Below are 17,684 nucleotides of genomic sequence, written 5' to 3'. Positions count from 1 at the left end.
TTGGGCACCAGATGGCTAAGTCATTACATGAAGGCCTCGAAGGGCAATAATTCATCACAACAAAGGAAAGAACGAAAATTCTTAAGACAATACAAATTTTAATGAGAATATAGAAAGGGAGCGAAACCTTCATTTTTTTGTACTTCGATTTCTAGAGCATGAAGCGTTTCTCGCACACAGACTTGAGGGAAGTAAACTTATCATCTTCTTTTCCTAAGGCCTGAGCTTTTTCTGCGCGTTTCATTCCAACTTTGACTTATTGGCTCAAAGCATTCTAGTCAAACTGTTGAAGTTCATCCTTGTGCTCCTTAGCCTTTAATATCTTAGTCTGGAGTTCTTTGATCTTTGCTTCCCAAGTTGAGATATTCTGGTCGCAAGCTTTGATCTCCTTTCTATTTTGATCACATCCCTTTTCTAATTCATCCACTCTAGAAGTAGACTTTGTGGTTGCCGCCCATTCAGCAGTATGAGACTCCATTTTAGTAAGGATCACCTTTGAAGCGTTCCTAATCAATTTTAGGTAAACAACAAATTAATCAATCATCAGCCCTAATTCGACGATTACTTTAGAGACTTTAGGAGAGGTATCCAACACTTCTGCCTGTTTCAAAAGATCTCTAAGGACAAAGCTGGAAGAAACATCGCTTTCAAGGAATCAAAAGAGGTCGATATCGAAGTCTTTCGCTTTGATCTTTTGAAGGAGAGCGTCACTAGGCTCGCTCGAAGCTTTGTCTCCCGATGCTGCCGAAACGCTAGCACTTTTCTTAGAGGAACTCTCCCTAGCAATGATTATGGCTTTTAATTACTCCAAGGGTTTTCTTTGTTTTAAGGCCTCTAGTTCTTCTCAAGACAGACTTGCGATAGTCCCAGTCGAAGTAATTTTTCCCTTAGGGGAAGCTGCAATATTGGCTAATTCAAGTGTTAGTCTTTTGTCATAATCATCTCTGTCCTCATCACTATCACCGACTAGATTTTCATTGTCGATGTCATCCATGTCAAGGTCTGCATGATAGCTGAACATGGTTGCATCCTCTTCTTCTTCTTCCTCTTTGAAATCTGATCTTTCGCCATTTTGCTTGTCAATCTTTGGAGAACCATTTTTAGACTCGTTTTTGATAATCTGTACTTCAACACCTTGCATTGAGATTTCTCTAGTTATTTTGGTAATCTCTGCCATTGAACCTTTGTCAAATATTTTTAGAGATGTTGGTTGATGAGATGCAGTAGTATACGACTCAGTCATGGGATCAGTGTTAGTCAAAGGAGTTTGTTCGATGATTTGTTCGATAGGTACCTCTTTAGGAATTTCTGTTGCACCCTGAAAAATGATGAAACATATTATGTATATATATAAGTCGAATACAAAGAAGAAAATAATCTAAATGATAGTAATATGTGTTTACCTTGGGGATCCGGTCTCAAGACTGGAGTTTCCTCTCTCAGCTTGTTCTGCATCTTGTAGAGGAACGAGATCAATCACATTCACTATTGAAGGATTTGTTTACTTCACCTTGACCTTGGTGACCTTCGACACGGATTGAGTAAGAAATTTAGTCATTTTTTGTTGTTTTTTAACCTTCCTCGAAGGCTTAGAAGTATCTAGTGAAAGACCGCCCTCAGAGTCTGAGAGTTCGACTTCCACACTTTGTTGTTTACATTTCTTGGGAGTTGTTGGTGGTTTCTTGGTAGAATGAGGAAAAATATGTTGAAATAATGAGAAAATAACATAAAAGCCAAATGCAAAGAGGAATGTGCGAGATATACCTTGGTTGTGTCCGGTTTCTGGCCTCCTTGGTCTTAACCTCGACAGGATTCTTGGTAGAAGGGGGCTTCCTGGGAATCTTTACAGCTGCAGAAGACTTGAATTCTTGCTTGAGAGGAAAAATCAAGAAGAAACTTCAGAGAGTTTTATGGTTTGTAGTGACCTCGATTATTTGGTTGACTAGGAATGTGATTATCTTCAATTAAGATACTTTAGATACCCCCTTAATTTTTACTCGGATTAAATCTATCTTGTGGGATTGGTTGGGTATTAGAAACAGAGGTAGGATTGTTATATCTAGAGAGGATTGAATTGTTAATCCCGCTGATTATTTGTATCGGGTCAGGTGGAATTAGTTCCACTAGTATTCTTTCTCTTTTCTTCATCTTTCCTGTATTGAATTTAGCACTCCTAAGCTTTTATCAATATAATTCTTTCAATCGAGAAAAAAATTAAAATTTGATACGCCTAATAAATAAAAAAGCTACAATTTTTTTTTGGTGATATGAAATCTACATTATTGTATTTTTTTTAACAAATTAAATATAATAGAGTCCTTAATGACAACAACAACCTCATTTATAAAAATATATTCACAATCATATCTTTTGTCCACTAATTATCTAAAAAATTGTTATGTAATATTTTTAGGTTTAAATATATTTTCACTTGTGTATAACTTTTATGAAAATAAAATAATAAAACTAGTGACTAACATAAGGCTTTGCATTTAGTAGGTCTTGAACCACGTCCTATTGCTCACAATTTAAAAGATTTATCATTGGGCCAAGCGCTTAGTGTGTTAGAATAATGAACTTGATTCAATAAATATGTAACTAAGTCAGAAATGTGTAAAACCAAAATAAACCTCGAAATAGCAAAAGGTGGGGTTCAAGCCTGCGACCTTGGCAAGAGAGAGAGAGTCTTAAGAGCGCGTACATTAATAATGGGGTGACCATACATCCGTTTATAAAACTGCAAACTATTAAATATAATATAAACAAAGTTTTGAAAATTTAAAGATGAACTTCATCTTCAACCTTTGAACAAACCATTTTTTAAAATCGTGAATCCTTTAGTTCTCAACCAAATGCAAAACTACATACATGAAACTTGTGTATTTTTCCATCACGAATTCAACCATGTATCATTCATGGATTTATTTTAACCGTGGCTCTTTAATTTTCCAGAAAACTCTAAGAACCCTAATTTTTTAAAATTAAAGGATAAATAGTATATACAAAGGATAAATGACATATTTTGGTCCTACAAAATTATTATACATATAGTTTTAGTCCGTACTGTTAAACCAATATGTATTTTTAAATAATTACTTTGCATAGATGTTTAGAACATTTTAAAAAGTTTTTAAAAAATAAAACTCAAATTTTGATTTCTAAATCGACATTTTAATTACTCTTATCATGATCTTTTAAAATTTGAAAAATTCATATTTAATTCTTCTCATTTTAAAAAAATTTAAATTTTAATAAATAAATATTTTACAGTATTCTAAACATATATAAAAAAATTGTTCAAAAAATAAAAAAATTAGAGAATAATTAAACAATTTTAAAAAATAATAGGAACTAAGACTGCATATATAAAACACCCTTGATTAAAGAAAAAAATTTTAAAAACTAAAATTAAATGTTAATTTATTTATAGGAACCAAAAACATATTTAACTTTTTTTATTTAAAAAAATTATGTACAAAGTCCCCAAGTTAACTTTTTTTTTAAAATTTATTTACAAAACTTAACTATACCTTGTAATTGTATTGTAATTGCAAATGTTTTAAAAATATAACATAATAATTGAAATACTTTTTATTTTATTTTTAAACCAAAAAAAAAGGAAAAAAAAGTATTTAATATTAATTGAGTTCAAATACGAAAAGTGTGTTATGTTATAGCAAGTACTACAAAGTTTAAACTTTGAACAGATCAAAATCGATTACAGTAGTTACTAAAACCTAGGGTCACATAATTCTTGCAATCTGAAAAAACAAACCCCCATCATTACCTTAAACCCGACCACACCAAAAACAACGTCGATTTTGTTGTCTTGTTTTTCGATTATTGTTTTTCATTTTTCACTGCATGGTTCTAATTTTGGGGGTGAAATCGGTGATTGATTGATTGATTGATTGAGAGTGGAATGCTGAGAAGGAGGTTGATTTCGTTGGTATTCTTGAGGAAACTGTTAACTGCAGCTATATGTTTGATAGCTGTTGTGGCTTTATTCTCTGTTCATTTTCATATTGTTCCTTCCTCTAAGGATCATAAGTTCAATGACAAGATAACCACGGTTTGTCTTTTTTTCTTTTAGTCCTTTGATTTTAGGTTTTTTTTTGTTATATGAGGTTTTTGTCTGTTCTTTTTGTAGGAAATTTGTTAAATTTGTACATATCAAATAATTTTATGTTTAGGGTTTTTTCAATTGGTATTGGTTATTGCTTTTTTTTTACTTTGTTGACTTGAAGAGATTGCCATTAAGGGTAAACACTGTTTGGAAAACAAGGTAGTTTAGTTTATTCACTTTGGTGGTTTTGGTATATATGCTTCTTTGTTGTCTTTTTTTATGTGTATATTGGAATCTATTTAGGGTATGTTTTGGTTCTGCGGTGAAAAAAATTGATTTTGAGCAAATTGATTATGGTTAATTGTGATTTGAAATTTTGAATGTAAAGTGATTAAGGTTTGGATAACTTTAGTAAAATTGAGTTGAACTGTAAATTTCAATGTAAAAATTAGGTTTAAACTCAAAAGTTACAAGTTATAGCTTAGTAGAATCAATTCTGAAGGCAGAATCAATTCAATTTTAGAAGAACCAAACAATCAATGCAAAATCAATTCTATAGCTGTATAATTGCTTTTGTGTTTCTAATTGATTCAGACTCGGGACTTACAAAGCTGGACACGGGAGCTAGCTCCACCCCATTTATCCAAAGCAGCACTTCAAACTCCCAAGGTTTGGTTCTTCATGTCAATGTTAGAAAGTAACTTATTTGACTATATTATCGGTTTAAACCCTAAGAAAATGCTAAAGAAACCTAACACCCTACATATAAGAAAAGTATCTATGTAACAACCAAAGAAAGTGCTTATTAGATTCAGTCTTGTTCGGATAACAACTTAATTAAATGCCTAAGGAATGGTTTATCTTATAAGTGCCTATGTATAAAGCTATTTCTATAACAAAAGATAGAATAAGGTCAAACTGTTTTCATATAAGCTATAAGCAGTTTTATAAATTAATCTAAGAGAACTTGTGGAGTTGAGCTGAAAACAACTTATGGAGATGTCATATGCAGTTTCCCTAGGTTCTCTCAAACAAGCTCACAAGTATTTATGCCAGTAGATAAGCTTATGGAGATGTCATATGCAGTTTCTCCTATTCTCATTGACCGTGTGGTATATTTGTTTCAGCTCATTTATCCTGTTTATGGAATTCATCTATTGCGTGACTTTTAAACTTGTTTGATTTCGTTGTAGTACTTGTGCTGAGATGATGGTGGATCATGTATGTAGGTAGATATATTTAAATTTGTAAAGAAGTTATGCACTTTTATCATTTTCACTTATTTCTGTTTGACAGTTGAATGGTTCCAGACGGGATTCAGATTACGAGAAGCTGTGGAAGCCTCCATCGAATCGAGGGTTTCTTCCCTGTGCAAATCCTACTCCTAATTACACTTGTAAGATACTTAGACTTTTATTGCAAGTTGCAAGCATAAAGAAGTTTGGTACTTACTCAGATTAATACGTGTTCATTCAGCTCCCGTTGAGTCACGAGGATATCTTTTAGTTCATACAAATGGTGGGCTCAACCAAATGCGTTCCGGGGTACGATCTTGCTCATTTCTCTATATTACTCTCATATGCATATTATTAGTATAAATGCAAATTCATTCCAAGTTGAACTTTTTCCCTTTGCTTCAGATATGTGATATGGTAGCTGTAGCTCGTATCCTAAATGCTACTCTTGTAATTCCAGAACTCGATAAAAGATCCTTTTGGCAAGATACAAGGTAAATAGTAGTTTCTCTCTATGTTGGACTTTACTTGATTGACAATGGATATTATTGGCTTTTTTAACTCGGGTTTTATGATTTTTCTTTCAGCAACTTCTCTGATATTTTTGATGAAGATCATTTTATTAATTCTCTAGCTAACGATGTCAAAATAATTAAGAAGCTTCCCAATGAACTGGTTAATGAAACCAGAAAGGTTAAGCAATTCATAAGCTGGTCTGGCATGGATTACTATGAGAATGAGATTGCGAAGTTGTGGGATGATTACCAAGTATGTATGTGGAAAATCTATAGTTATTATCTCTTTAGAATGGACACCTCTAAAAAAAGGTTTGTCAGTGTCCATGTCCAAAACCGACACCAACACTTGTGTTTATGTTATTTTTTCAAACTATTACCAGTGTTGAAATGTCAGTGTCGGTGTCGTGTTTTCAGGGTCTGTGTTTCATAGGTTATAATGTTGTTCTATGTTACCATTCCATTATTTGTCTTATTTTCTAACATGTTATGCAATAATCAATTTTTTTATAACTTAAGGTTATTCGTGCTTCCAAATCGGATTCACGGCTAGCAAACAACAATCTACCTCCAGACATTCAGAAGCTTCGCTGCCGAGCCTGTTACGAAGCTCTTCGTTTCTCTCCTCGCATTGAACAAATAGGAAAAGTATATGCTTTGTATTTCTATCTATGATTTTTCCATGACTTCTGTATTATTTTCATTCTTTAATACTTTTTTTTGGGTCCTTGTAGTTGTTAGTCGAGAAAATGAGGTCATTGGGTCCTTATATTGCATTGCATTTACGCTACGAGAAGGATATGCTTGCATTTAGTGGGTGCACACATGATTTATCTCTAGACGAAGCTGAAGAGCTACGGATTATCAGGTACGGAAACGTGGAATATTCAGAAGAATAAATTGAATATCATGTCGTTTTTTAAAGTTTTTGTATGCGAAACTTGTAGGGAGAACACTTCGTATTGGAAAGTAAAGGATATTGACCCCATTGAACAGAGAGCCAAAGGGTTTTGCCCCTTAACTCCAAAGGAAGTTGGAATTTTTCTTACAGCTCTTGGATATCCATCGAAGACTCCGATATACATTGCTGCTGGAGAGATATATGGGGGTGAGTCTCATATGGCTGAACTGCGATTCCGTTATCCATTGTTAATGAGCAAGGTAAGGAATTGCAGTACTCATATGTTGCTTCGTGGCGTCTTTTTATGATGTTGATTAACCTTCCTGTGATTAATTTCAGGAAAAGTTGGCATCTTTTGAGGAGCTTGAACCCTTTTTTAATCATGCATCTCAAATGGCGGCTCTTGACTATATTGTATCTATTGAAAGTGATGTATTTATACCTTCTTATTCTGGAAACATGGCAAGGGCTGTTGAAGGTCATCGCCGATTCCTTGGGCGTGGAAGATCAATATCTCCAGATAGGTAAAGCATTATCTTTCATATTTGGTTAGGTTTACCTTTTTTCCATTTAATCCCTTTTAAAGCTTTTCTGTTTGTTCTCTTGTGTTTTAATTAGGAAAGCCCTTGTTCGACTCTTCGATAAACTGGACCAAGGAACAATGACCGAGGGGAAAAAGCTGTCGTATAGGATTATTGATCTCCACAGAAGACGGTATGCAATTGGAAAAGCCTTCATTGTTCCCTTCTTTTTTCATACATGACGATCACAGATTGAACTTCTGCTTGTGATTTTAAAACTGTTACAATGTGTTGCAGGCTTGGTTTCCCGAGAAAGAGAAAAGGGCCAATATCGGGAACAAAGGGAATGGACAGGTTTCGCTCGGAAGAAACCTTTTATGCTAATCCTTTACCTGATTGCTTATGTCGGACAGAACCATCACCCCAAAACATCTCTCACATTGTCAAGTAAATCAGATATTACACAACTTTTTCATTGGAAAAATAATTATTACAAAGGCGCAACACTTGTGTAATTTATCAAAAAGAGGTTTAGAGGCTTATGTGTGCGCGCAGCTGGAAGATGTGGTCGATGAGTGTATATATCGGTATCGATTCTGCGGGGCGCGATTAATTTTGGAAAAAATAAAAGGAAAAGAAAATCCATATTCAGTTATTGGTATGCACACTTATTTAGTTGTGTTATAGGATGAGAACTTCATGAAGGGATGATGGTGCTTTGAGATGACTGGATTCATTCATTTATTCTAATTGGCTTGTTTATAGAGGGGTAAAGGCTTTGGGATGTAGCCACTTAATGAGAAATCCTAAGTAGTTTCACTTAATGTAAATTCTCAAGTATTTATTTTATTTAAGTGATTTCAGTATTTTAACTTTCTTGATCAAGTGTTGGTATATTAGTTTTTAGAGAACAGATGTTACTTTTTGAATTACATTAGTTGTTGGGTGGTTAGACAACACATTCCAATGTGCTCTCCACATTTTTAATTATGATACAATAGTAAATGCTACACCGTGTTAATAATGTTTTTTTTTTTTTTTTTGAGTAAGATAATTTTAAGATTAAGGGAGTCACATCCCACATATACATATTTAGCTGTTTGATTAGTGGGAAGGGAATAGCAAGTGCTAAATCTAGAATAGAAAATAGGGTTGCAAGCACAAACTTAGAATAAAATACAAGGTTGTATGCGCAAAATTTATCAGATAAGATGGAATTTACCTAAGGTTTTTTCTCTTTATTCAAGATTCCTCCTCTTCTTTGGTCTTTTTAACATCTTTCTATATATGGGTGGTTGAACATCTAGATATTCTAGCCTGACCCATAAATTAGAGTCATTGATAGGATAAATCACATGATTATAGACTGTCGGATACCTTGATTTCTTATAATACTCTGGTATGTAGTCATCATCTACTCTTAGGTTCTTACTGCTCATAGTTGATATTGCATGAACACATGGAAGACCTATGAGTTTGACAGAAAATTTTCTGCTTGATTTTCACTATGTCCGACCTCAAAAATGTGTTCAGTTGACATCTTACAATGTTGCTCACAATCAATATGGAAATTTACTAATGAACAATGAATTTTACTAATAAAAATGAAAATTTATCTTATAATCCATAAGTTGGCGTATGTGCTGGTTCTGTCCACTTTCTTCTTAATGTTGGGTAAAACATCCTCATCACATAAGTATGATAATCTCATCCTATTACTTGCCAACTTTTCTATAAGGTAAGTTCTGATTTCTTCCAGCATAGTCACTAATTGCTTAGTACTTGATTCAACAATGACATTATTGAATGTCTCGGACATGTTATTAAGAACAAAGTCACATTTTGAATGTGTCTTGGAAAGTGATTTACACAATCTGGGTGGTGTCTTCATCATATGTTTAAAATCCTCTTCATTGGCGTCTATCATTTCTCTCATATTTCTTTCCCATGCTTGTGGATACGTTAATTTGGCAACCTTCCATATAATTTCTTTCAATAACTTTCTAGGAAACTTCTTCCTAAAGTTGTTATACAAATGCCTTTGCACAAAATCTTTGTTCAACATTAGGTAATAGCTCATCCGTTGCAAATAATAAACCCTAGAATACAGCATACAGAAACAATCACATTAATCAATTAAAAATAAAATAAAGAGCAAACATGAAAACTTGTTATAAATACAACATATCTTTGCTGATCTGAAATGAATGTGTAGGAAATGCACTCATAGCAAAAATTTATTGGTAGCATCTAATCATTAGGATCTCTACCAATTGCTACCAAAATCTTTTCTCCACAAAGACCTTTTAAGAAGCATCTGTCAAGACCAATGACATGTCTACACAACTTAAAACTCTCTTACATGCAACATATATGTATAATCTCTTGAAATGAGGCCTTCTATCATCAACCTTTCCTGGACATTTAATTTGAGTTTTGTTCTAGGATTTGTTCTTAGGATTTCATGACAATAGTCATAAATTCTTATGTAGTCCCCTAGAAATGAATCATCAACCAAGTCTCTAGCTGAAAATGTAATCCTAATTGACTTTGTCTTGGTAACCACTACATTTCATTTTCTTTGAGTCTTTTCCTGTATATCCTTTATCTTCATCATATAATTATTTTTTAGTGAATTTTGAATCCTCTTACTCACCCATTTTGTACTCGTCATCTTGACATTGTATTCTCTACTACAAGTGAGGTTATAAATTACTTTCCTAAGTTGGCAAGATTCCTTCTTGGGAAACTTGGCACAGTATTCTTCCCACTTACAACCCTCCTTACATCGAACCCTAACCCGTAAATTGTCATTTTTCTTAAACTCGAGGCCCCTTCCAGATTGGACATCACATGTTGTTATTGCTTCCTTAAACTCACTTTTTGCACTAAAAAAATGCTTTTAACTCCCATTTATAATTTGGCATATCATTCTGTAACTTGAACATTGGGTATTTCTTCTTGGTTGTTCCACTACTCTCATCACTTTCACATCCACTTTCTAAGGCTATGTTTGGATAGAGTAAAATGAACGGAGCGGAATGGAGTGGAGCGGAATGGAGCGGAACGGAGCGGAGAGGAATGGATTAAAGATGACATTCCATTGTTTGGGTATTGCATGACGGAATAGAGACATTTTGTCATTCCGCCCAAATCGGAGGGTATAAAAAATGACGGAAAGTGATGGAATGGGATGGAATGCATTCCATCCAGTTCCGCTCCATTCCATCCGTTTTTAATCAATCCAAACAATGGAACATAAGTTTATACCATTCCGTTCCATTCCATTCCACTCCCTTCCATCAATCCAAACATAGCCTAACTCTTCACTCTCATTTTCACTCCCATTTGATTCTCCATTGTGTTCTTCCCAATTTCTCTCATAGTCAATTAGATTACCAATTTATTCTTCATCGTAATCTTCACTCTAATTAAAATCATCAAAATTAATTTCTAAATCACTATCATAATTATAAATCTCATCCTCACTGTCATCAGAGCTTACATCATCATTCAACACACATGTATTAGTTTGATCAGTCTTTATCCCATCATGCACCTCAACAACATAATCCAACCCCTCACGAACATTAACATAACCACCCTGATCATCATTCAACCACTACAATTCATCATCATTCAACCCTTGTACCTCATCATAATTAAGCCCCTCACCAATATTAACATCACAACTCTGATCATCCTGCACATTATCCCCCTAACTACTTCATCATATAAATCTTCTTTTTCAGGAAGATGACCCTCAAAATACTTTGGTTCGGACATAGAATATTGTATATAAACATCAACACTTAAATAGATCCTACAAAATTGGGGTCCTTATATAAACATTCATGCACCTTTGTCATCATTCAGAACATTCATCCCAAAAGTGAGGTCCTTATAATAAATTGTATCTATCTCACTGTAACCTAGTTCCTTCCATATACATACCAACTCAAAGTAACTTCACTTATCAACATCAATTTTTAATTCAACACATTTTCTTCCCACATACACAATTTGTTCACTATCCATAAACTCACCACCATGATGAATTTTCAAACTCAAGTATTCATTCATTTCTACCTAAGTCTAGAAAATGTAAAATTAGAAAAGGGGGCGTAAACCCTAAAATCCTAACACCAGAAATACATAGCATTGATGCATGAACACGAGATAACATTGCGTTCCCTAAAATTATAAAACTAGAAAACATTTCATTGATTAAGACCACATAAAATCGTATCACTGAAAACCCTAAAATAGTAAAAGTTCATTTCTAACAAGAACACCGCATAACATTTAGAACCCTAAAATCTAAAACAAATAAAACGATACTAACCATATGAAAAGGTTCTTCAATGGTGTTTGTACCTTCAATCGTTGTCTCCTTCACTCATTTTAACCTTAAATTACGCTTTTGCCTTCGCCTTCAAAGCTTCTTCAAACGTGATCGCCTTCTTCGAAATCACCTTCAAAGTTTCGCCTTCAGCGCTTCTTCAAACATTTGTCTTCTAAAGTTATGAAATGCAAAAGAAATGAATTGAGAATACATTTAACTTAACATAATATAAACATCATATTATTTTTCTCCATATCAGCACCTAATTTTTATATTAGCACCATTTGATAATTTAATTTGACTTTGACTAACAGATTTAATAGAAATGACAAACGTAACACATTTTTAATCGATGAATGATCAAACTAGTATTTTTAAAAGAAAAGAAACCAAAATGGATTTCGATCCTTAAATAAGATAATAAAAAATAGTCAATGATAAAAAAATAAAGTCATCTATACACGGTCTAGAAGGATCCCTACGGAAGAAAATAGTGTCTCAAAGAATGGCAAAGTTAACAATTTGAAAGATCCTTGAAAAAATAAATATGAGGTGGATTAAAAATTTACCAAGTTTTAATGAGTTAAAATACCATATTAATTAGAGGGGTCTATTTATAGAAATCTAAGGAAGGATTGGGGTAGAAATAAGAGAATCCAATAGCAAAACATGGAAGTGGATAATGTATTATCTAAAGTGACCTCAAACAAACCACAAAAGATCATACAATATTGCATCACCTTTTTCCCCCTTCTCTACTTCCAAACACACAAACTTCAAACAATTTTGGTATAATTGCAACAACAATGGGTGTCTCTTTCCTCTCAATCTCAACTCTTCCTTCTCTCCATCCACTACTTGGTTCTCATTATCCAACAACAACTACAACCAGACACCAACCTCGTTCAGTAAGTGTTTGATTCAGTTTTCTTTGTCGCATGCATTACAATATCCTAAAACAATTATATAATAATGTTCAAATGTTATTGTTAGGTGTCCATTTGTTGTGCTAAAATCAAAACAGATGTTAGTGATGATGAACAACAGTTCCATTGGAAACGAAGAGACATTCTTAAATGCATTGGGGTCACTATTGGCTTGGTAAGACCCTTTCTTTCATGTTATTGATAACAAATCAATTCTTATAAAGTAGTTTAAATTTGTCGCGGGTTCGAACCCCCACACCCTGATTTCCCTGTGCAGCTACCAACTGAGCTGGTTTAAAAGATCATACAATAATTTTTAGATATGTACTTAGTGGATAAGATTGATTTGATGATGAGTTTCGGTCAGTTGTATCTGTTTGTAGGAATCGATAACAAACTCTGGATTGCTTGTTGGAACGGCTAATGCCGCTGACCTAATTGAACGCAGACAGCGTTCTGATTTTCAATGTAAGATTCTCCGGGTTTACTATTCTATGTAACCATTAATCATGTCAACTCAACTGTTCTTTTCGTTTAGCAGATTTCTAACTTTCTGTTCTTACAGCTGAAATTAAAGGAACTCTTTATAATGCCATTAAGGTATATTATCGCTGATTCACATTTACTTGATACCAGCAAAAGTAGTTGGTTGTAGATTATACCTTTGAGAATAGAATTCATTATTTGAATATAATCTGATTTTACATTTGATATCTCTTCAGGGAAATCCCGATATTGTTCCATCCATACTAACACTGGCGATAAATGATTCTTTGACTTATGATAAGGTGAGACATACGCACTCACACACGCACTCGCACACACACATGCATGAACAAGTGTTGTCAAATAGAAGCTGTAGCGGTGCTACAGCACTATAGCGTAGCAGAATTTTAACAAATGGTTCTATTGTAGCACAATACGCAATTTAGTACAAAGTGTTGCCAATAATGGCTATAGAAAAATGCTATAGCATTTTAGTGTAGCAAAATTTGAACAAAACACCATTCTCCGCGATCAATGATTGACAACACTGGCATGAACAGATATTTCTATATTCATCATTTGCAATAAATATTGATTGGAATCATGTTAAGTTTGTAGGCAACGAAAACCGGTGGCCCAAATGGCTCAATACGGTTCAGGTACTTCTTTTTTCTTTGGAATTCCTCCTCCTTTGCGTGTTGTATGCATTATTTTTGCTTACTAATAATCATAATATTTTTTTCTGTTTTGTTTTTCATAATTCTGTGTGAAGCTCAGAAATAAGTAGACCTGAAAATAAGGGGCTTTCTGCAGCCTTGAATTTCATAGAGGAAGCGAAAAAAGAAATAGATTCATATTCGAAAGGTGGACCGATTTCCTATGCAGATCTAATCCAGTATGCAGGTTATACATTTTTCTAAATGTCAGTTGATTGTGACAATTTTTTGTTAAACAATTTGTGATTAAGAATTGGCTATAGAAGTTGTGGAGATATACTCAAATTCCTTTGATTTATTGACTTCAATTTTGTAGCACAAAGTGCAACAAAGGCTACATTTTTAGCTTCTGCAATCCGCAAATGCGGTGGAAATGTGGAGAAAGGGAATTTACTCTACACAGCATATGGATCAAATGGACAGGTTTTATTTTGAACTTGTTTTCTTACTCCATAATTTTTTACTACTTAAGCTTCCACTAACTGGAGCATGCAACGCGTTCCATTTTCTTTATGGATCAGTGGGGTTTATTCGACCGGCAATTCGGTCGGGCTGATACTCAAGAGCCGGATCCAGAGGGGAGAATTCCAATTTGGGAGAAAGCAAGTGTTCAGGAAATGAAAGATAAGTTTTCTGCCGTAGGCCTTGGTCCTCGCCAGGTACTTTCCATATTTTATAACTACTTTTGCTTACTATCGCTTAGGGTCCAAAATTTATCACAATTAAGCCGTGGCTAAATAGGGTCTCATAAAATATTTGTCTTACATAATATTTAACTGTGGAAAACCATGGTAACCTACACAGGGCCTTCAAAAACTTAAGACGGCTCTGAATGACAGATCATTGCATGTTACTAATTATTTTCTTTCTATATTTGCCTAGCTTGCTGTTTTGTCTGCCTTCATAGGTCCTGATCAGGATGCAACAGAAGCCTTATTAGCATCTGATCCGGACGTTGCTCCATGGGTACAAAAATACCAACGGAGCCGCGAAACTGTCTCGCGAACAGATTATGAGGTAGCTTTGTTTATCTCCATCTCTATCCAAACGAAGCAAAACAGTTTCTGAGACTTTTGTTTGTTATCTTTTCAGGTTGATCTGATAACAACTTTCACGAAATTGAGTACTTTGGGCCAAAATATTAACTATGAAGCGTATACATATCCTCGTAAGAAGATCGACATTACTAAACTCAAGTTGTAAGGATAGTGTACCATGTCATGTTCATTTACTTCCATAGGACAGACCTTGAATTTCAAGTTTTGACTTATCTTTTTCTCTTTTTTGTTTTTAACTCAAAAATATTGAGATTCTAGTGAGGTAGAACCATATCCTCTCTCATTATGCTGAAACTAAACCAATATTTGAGAATGAAGCAGAGTTTGACTTATTTGCTATATTGTTTTGATGATGCACAGCTTTATTATTTTTTTTACTAACCTCTGTGAAGTTGATCAGCTACTAGTATAATATCAATTAGTTAACAAAAAATAGTAGTTTTTTCTTTTGAAGCATTTTTGGTGAAGATAAACTTAATTTGAGAGTTGGAGGAGAAAAAAACATAGGGGAGAACACATATTGAAAGGAAATGCTGAAGCATTTCTTATATAAATTAGTTTGACTGGGACTAACCCCTTTATATTTACAGAGTTGACAAACTTTAGATAATTACCGAAACAAAATCAATTTTTGGTTCACTTAAATGGACTTGTATCTCATCCTAAAAGCTAATTCAGTGGATGAAGTTGTCCAAACACATTCATAGGTTAAAGAGCTCTCAAACTTAAGCAAGGTGGGACACCAAACAACTTCAATGCTCACTTTTACGCCTAGCGTGGGCATAACATTTTCACGTCGTAGTCCTTAACACAACTCTCACTTTTACGCCTAGCGTGAGCATGACATTTTCACGTGCCTAGCGTGGGCATGACATTTTCACGTCGTTGTCCTTAACACAACTCTAATACAAAGTTAAATGGGTTTGAATTTCATCCAAAAGTTATCATGCATAATGTTGGTATAGAGGAGCATAATACACGGAGCCGCAAGATGATGGTTGCTGCTCTTATAGAGGATGGGTGAGTCATGATGCATAATGTTGTGTGGTTCACTTAGATAGCACGACCTTTGTGTTGGACCCCGTGTGAGTGTTACCACACTTATGCAGCACCACGACATCTATGTAGGGCACGAAATACATGAGTTATTTTGTTAGTTAGTTAGTTGGGGGACATGTGACTATCTTAGTTACAGCGTCTGACTCCGAATGTATTCTCAAATATAATGGGACTAGAGTCTCATGGGATAGAGTAGGACGGTCAATGATATGTACGCCACCCTTGATAGTTGAGTACTAAATGTGCAATCCATAGCCTACAAGTTATAAAATATGATTATACTCCTAACTTTATACTTTGATGTAAGGGATTATATATGCACAATTTTAGATCCTTGGAGTGATAGTAGGATAGGTCGGATCTAAGTGTTATGCTCGTGGGAGAGATCTGAGTGATCATGTTGTGTAGGTTATATAGGAATTATGCGGTTTCTGACACTTTTTTTGAAGCTCGTAACTTAGTGAAATCGCTTGAACTTGAGTTTGACGTTAATGCTATTAAGCGGAAACGTGAAGTAGGATCTTTTGAAGAATATTTAAAACCATTTAGGGATGATGGAGATGGTGTTGAGTTAGCTATGTATGTTGTTGAACATAATTGTGATGTTGAGATATTCTGTGAGCCAAAACCAGATATAAGAGGTATTACCTTTAGGGATAGGATTAGAGATAAAGGCAAGGGTAAAACATGTGATGAAGAGGATGCCAAATTAAGTGAGTTCAGTGGTGATGAATCAGTTAGGGATATACAATTTGATGATAGTGAAAAGAAGAGGACGAAGGGTTTTGATAAAAGGGTTTGATGAAAGGGTTGATGCAAGTGTTGATGGTGAACATAGAACTGAAACAATTCCTTGTGTTGATGTCCAAAGTGAACCAATTAAGAACATGTTTATCACAGAAGAAACAGGGAAGGCATATGTCATTTAAAAAGGAATACATGACTAATGAATTGCATAGTGGGATTGATGATGACAGTTGTGATGAAAGGTCGTGTGTAATCAGGTTCAATGAAGAAGATACTCTAAGTAAGGATTATATTTTCAAGGTTGGAATGAAGTTTCGTTCATTGAAACAGTTTAAAGATGCTATACTAGAGCATAATGTTTTTGAATGTGATGGATGTAAGGTTTGAAAAAAAATGATGACAATAGATGTAGGGTGATATGCAAGGATAAGAAAAAAATGTAACTATATTGTCTTGTGTAGTAGAGTTTAAACCTCCACAACATTTAGGATTAAAACATTGTTTGCAAAGCACAAGTGTGGAAGACAATTCTTCAACAAAAGTGCTAAAGCAAAGTGGGTTGCTAAGGTCATTGTAGATGGGTTGAAGAATAACAACAAGATGAGGTTAATTAATGTAGTAGCTGATGGTAGACGTAGGTATGCCACATAAATCTCAGGTTGTAGAGCTTTCAAGACAAGGCAAATTGCTAGACAAGTTATTGAAGAGGATTCTAGCAAATAATTTAGCTTGTTATGGTCTTACGGTGCTGAGTTGAGAAGGGCTTCAACAGGAAATACTTTCAAGGTCGCTACTAGTTCTTTAGTTCCAGGTTTGAAACCAAGATTTGAGAGGTGTTATATGTGTTTTAATGGGACCAAGAAAACATTGACAAAAGCATGTTGACCATGTATTGCTTAAATGGAGGTCATTTGAAGCACAAATATGGTGGTATCTTACTGATTGTTGTAGGCTTAGATGGATGTCATTTGAAGCACAAGTATGATGGTCCTGGTAAAAAAAACAAATGATCCTTTGGTGCTCAGTGAAGAGGATGAAGTCGCGGTAGAAGTGACTGGTAACATGTAAAAAAAAGGAGGACATTTGCAAGGGGTTAACTCAGTGAACAA

At 34.3% G+C, this 17,684-nt stretch overlaps 2 protein-coding genes across 2 annotated transcripts; both read left to right on the top strand.

Moving 5' to 3' along the window:
• Nucleotides 1-3,681: 3,681 nt before the first annotated feature.
• LOC131620646 (O-fucosyltransferase 7) lies at nucleotides 3,682-8,170 on the top strand. Its single transcript, XM_058891779.1, has 12 exons — nucleotides 3,682-4,072; nucleotides 4,661-4,735; nucleotides 5,363-5,462; nucleotides 5,543-5,610; nucleotides 5,707-5,795; nucleotides 5,889-6,069; nucleotides 6,336-6,464; nucleotides 6,551-6,684; nucleotides 6,764-6,977; nucleotides 7,057-7,241; nucleotides 7,336-7,431; nucleotides 7,536-8,170. Exons 1-12 carry the CDS (start codon nucleotides 3,923-3,925, stop codon nucleotides 7,687-7,689), a joined length of 1,575 nt encoding a protein of 524 aa, XP_058747762.1. The 5' UTR covers nucleotides 3,682-3,922; the 3' UTR covers nucleotides 7,690-8,170.
• A 4,089-nt stretch (nucleotides 8,171-12,259) lies between these two features.
• Nucleotides 12,260-15,101, top strand: LOC131620645 (thylakoid lumenal 29 kDa protein, chloroplastic). The gene is made up of 11 exons (XM_058891778.1): nucleotides 12,260-12,491; nucleotides 12,577-12,684; nucleotides 12,893-12,977; nucleotides 13,075-13,109; nucleotides 13,232-13,297; nucleotides 13,614-13,654; nucleotides 13,768-13,898; nucleotides 14,028-14,134; nucleotides 14,233-14,370; nucleotides 14,594-14,728; nucleotides 14,804-15,101. Exons 1-11 carry the CDS (start codon nucleotides 12,390-12,392, stop codon nucleotides 14,912-14,914), a joined length of 1,059 nt encoding a protein of 352 aa, XP_058747761.1. The 5' UTR covers nucleotides 12,260-12,389; the 3' UTR covers nucleotides 14,915-15,101.
• The last annotated feature ends 2,583 nt before the right edge of the window (nucleotides 15,102-17,684 follow it).

Source organism: Vicia villosa, linkage group LG7 (assembly GCF_029867415.1).
Source record: "Vicia villosa cultivar HV-30 ecotype Madison, WI linkage group LG7, Vvil1.0, whole genome shotgun sequence".
NCBI lineage: Eukaryota > Viridiplantae > Streptophyta > Magnoliopsida > Fabales > Fabaceae > Vicia > Vicia villosa.
Note: the sequence above shows the minus strand (reverse complement) of the source record. Positions and strands in the feature narration are given on the sequence as shown.

Excerpts from the sequence above, each read along its gene's own strand:
- LOC131620646 (XM_058891779.1), top strand. The coding sequence starts at position 3,923 with ATGCTGAGAAGGAGGTTGATTTCGTTGGTATTCTTGAGGAAACTGTTA. Across the intron at positions 4,736-5,362 it reads CAGCACTTCAAACTCCCAAG|TTGAATGGTTCCAGACGGGA; the intron begins GTTTGGTTCTTC and ends TCTGTTTGACAG. Across the intron at positions 6,465-6,550 it reads GCATTGAACAAATAGGAAAA|TTGTTAGTCGAGAAAATGAG; the intron begins GTATATGCTTTG and ends GGGTCCTTGTAG.
- LOC131620645 (XM_058891778.1), top strand. The coding sequence starts at position 12,390 with ATGGGTGTCTCTTTCCTCTCAATCTCAACTCTTCCTTCTCTCCATCCA. Across the intron at positions 14,135-14,232 it reads CATATGGATCAAATGGACAG|TGGGGTTTATTCGACCGGCA; the intron begins GTTTTATTTTGA and ends TTTATGGATCAG. Across the intron at positions 14,371-14,593 it reads TAGGCCTTGGTCCTCGCCAG|CTTGCTGTTTTGTCTGCCTT; the intron begins GTACTTTCCATA and ends ATATTTGCCTAG.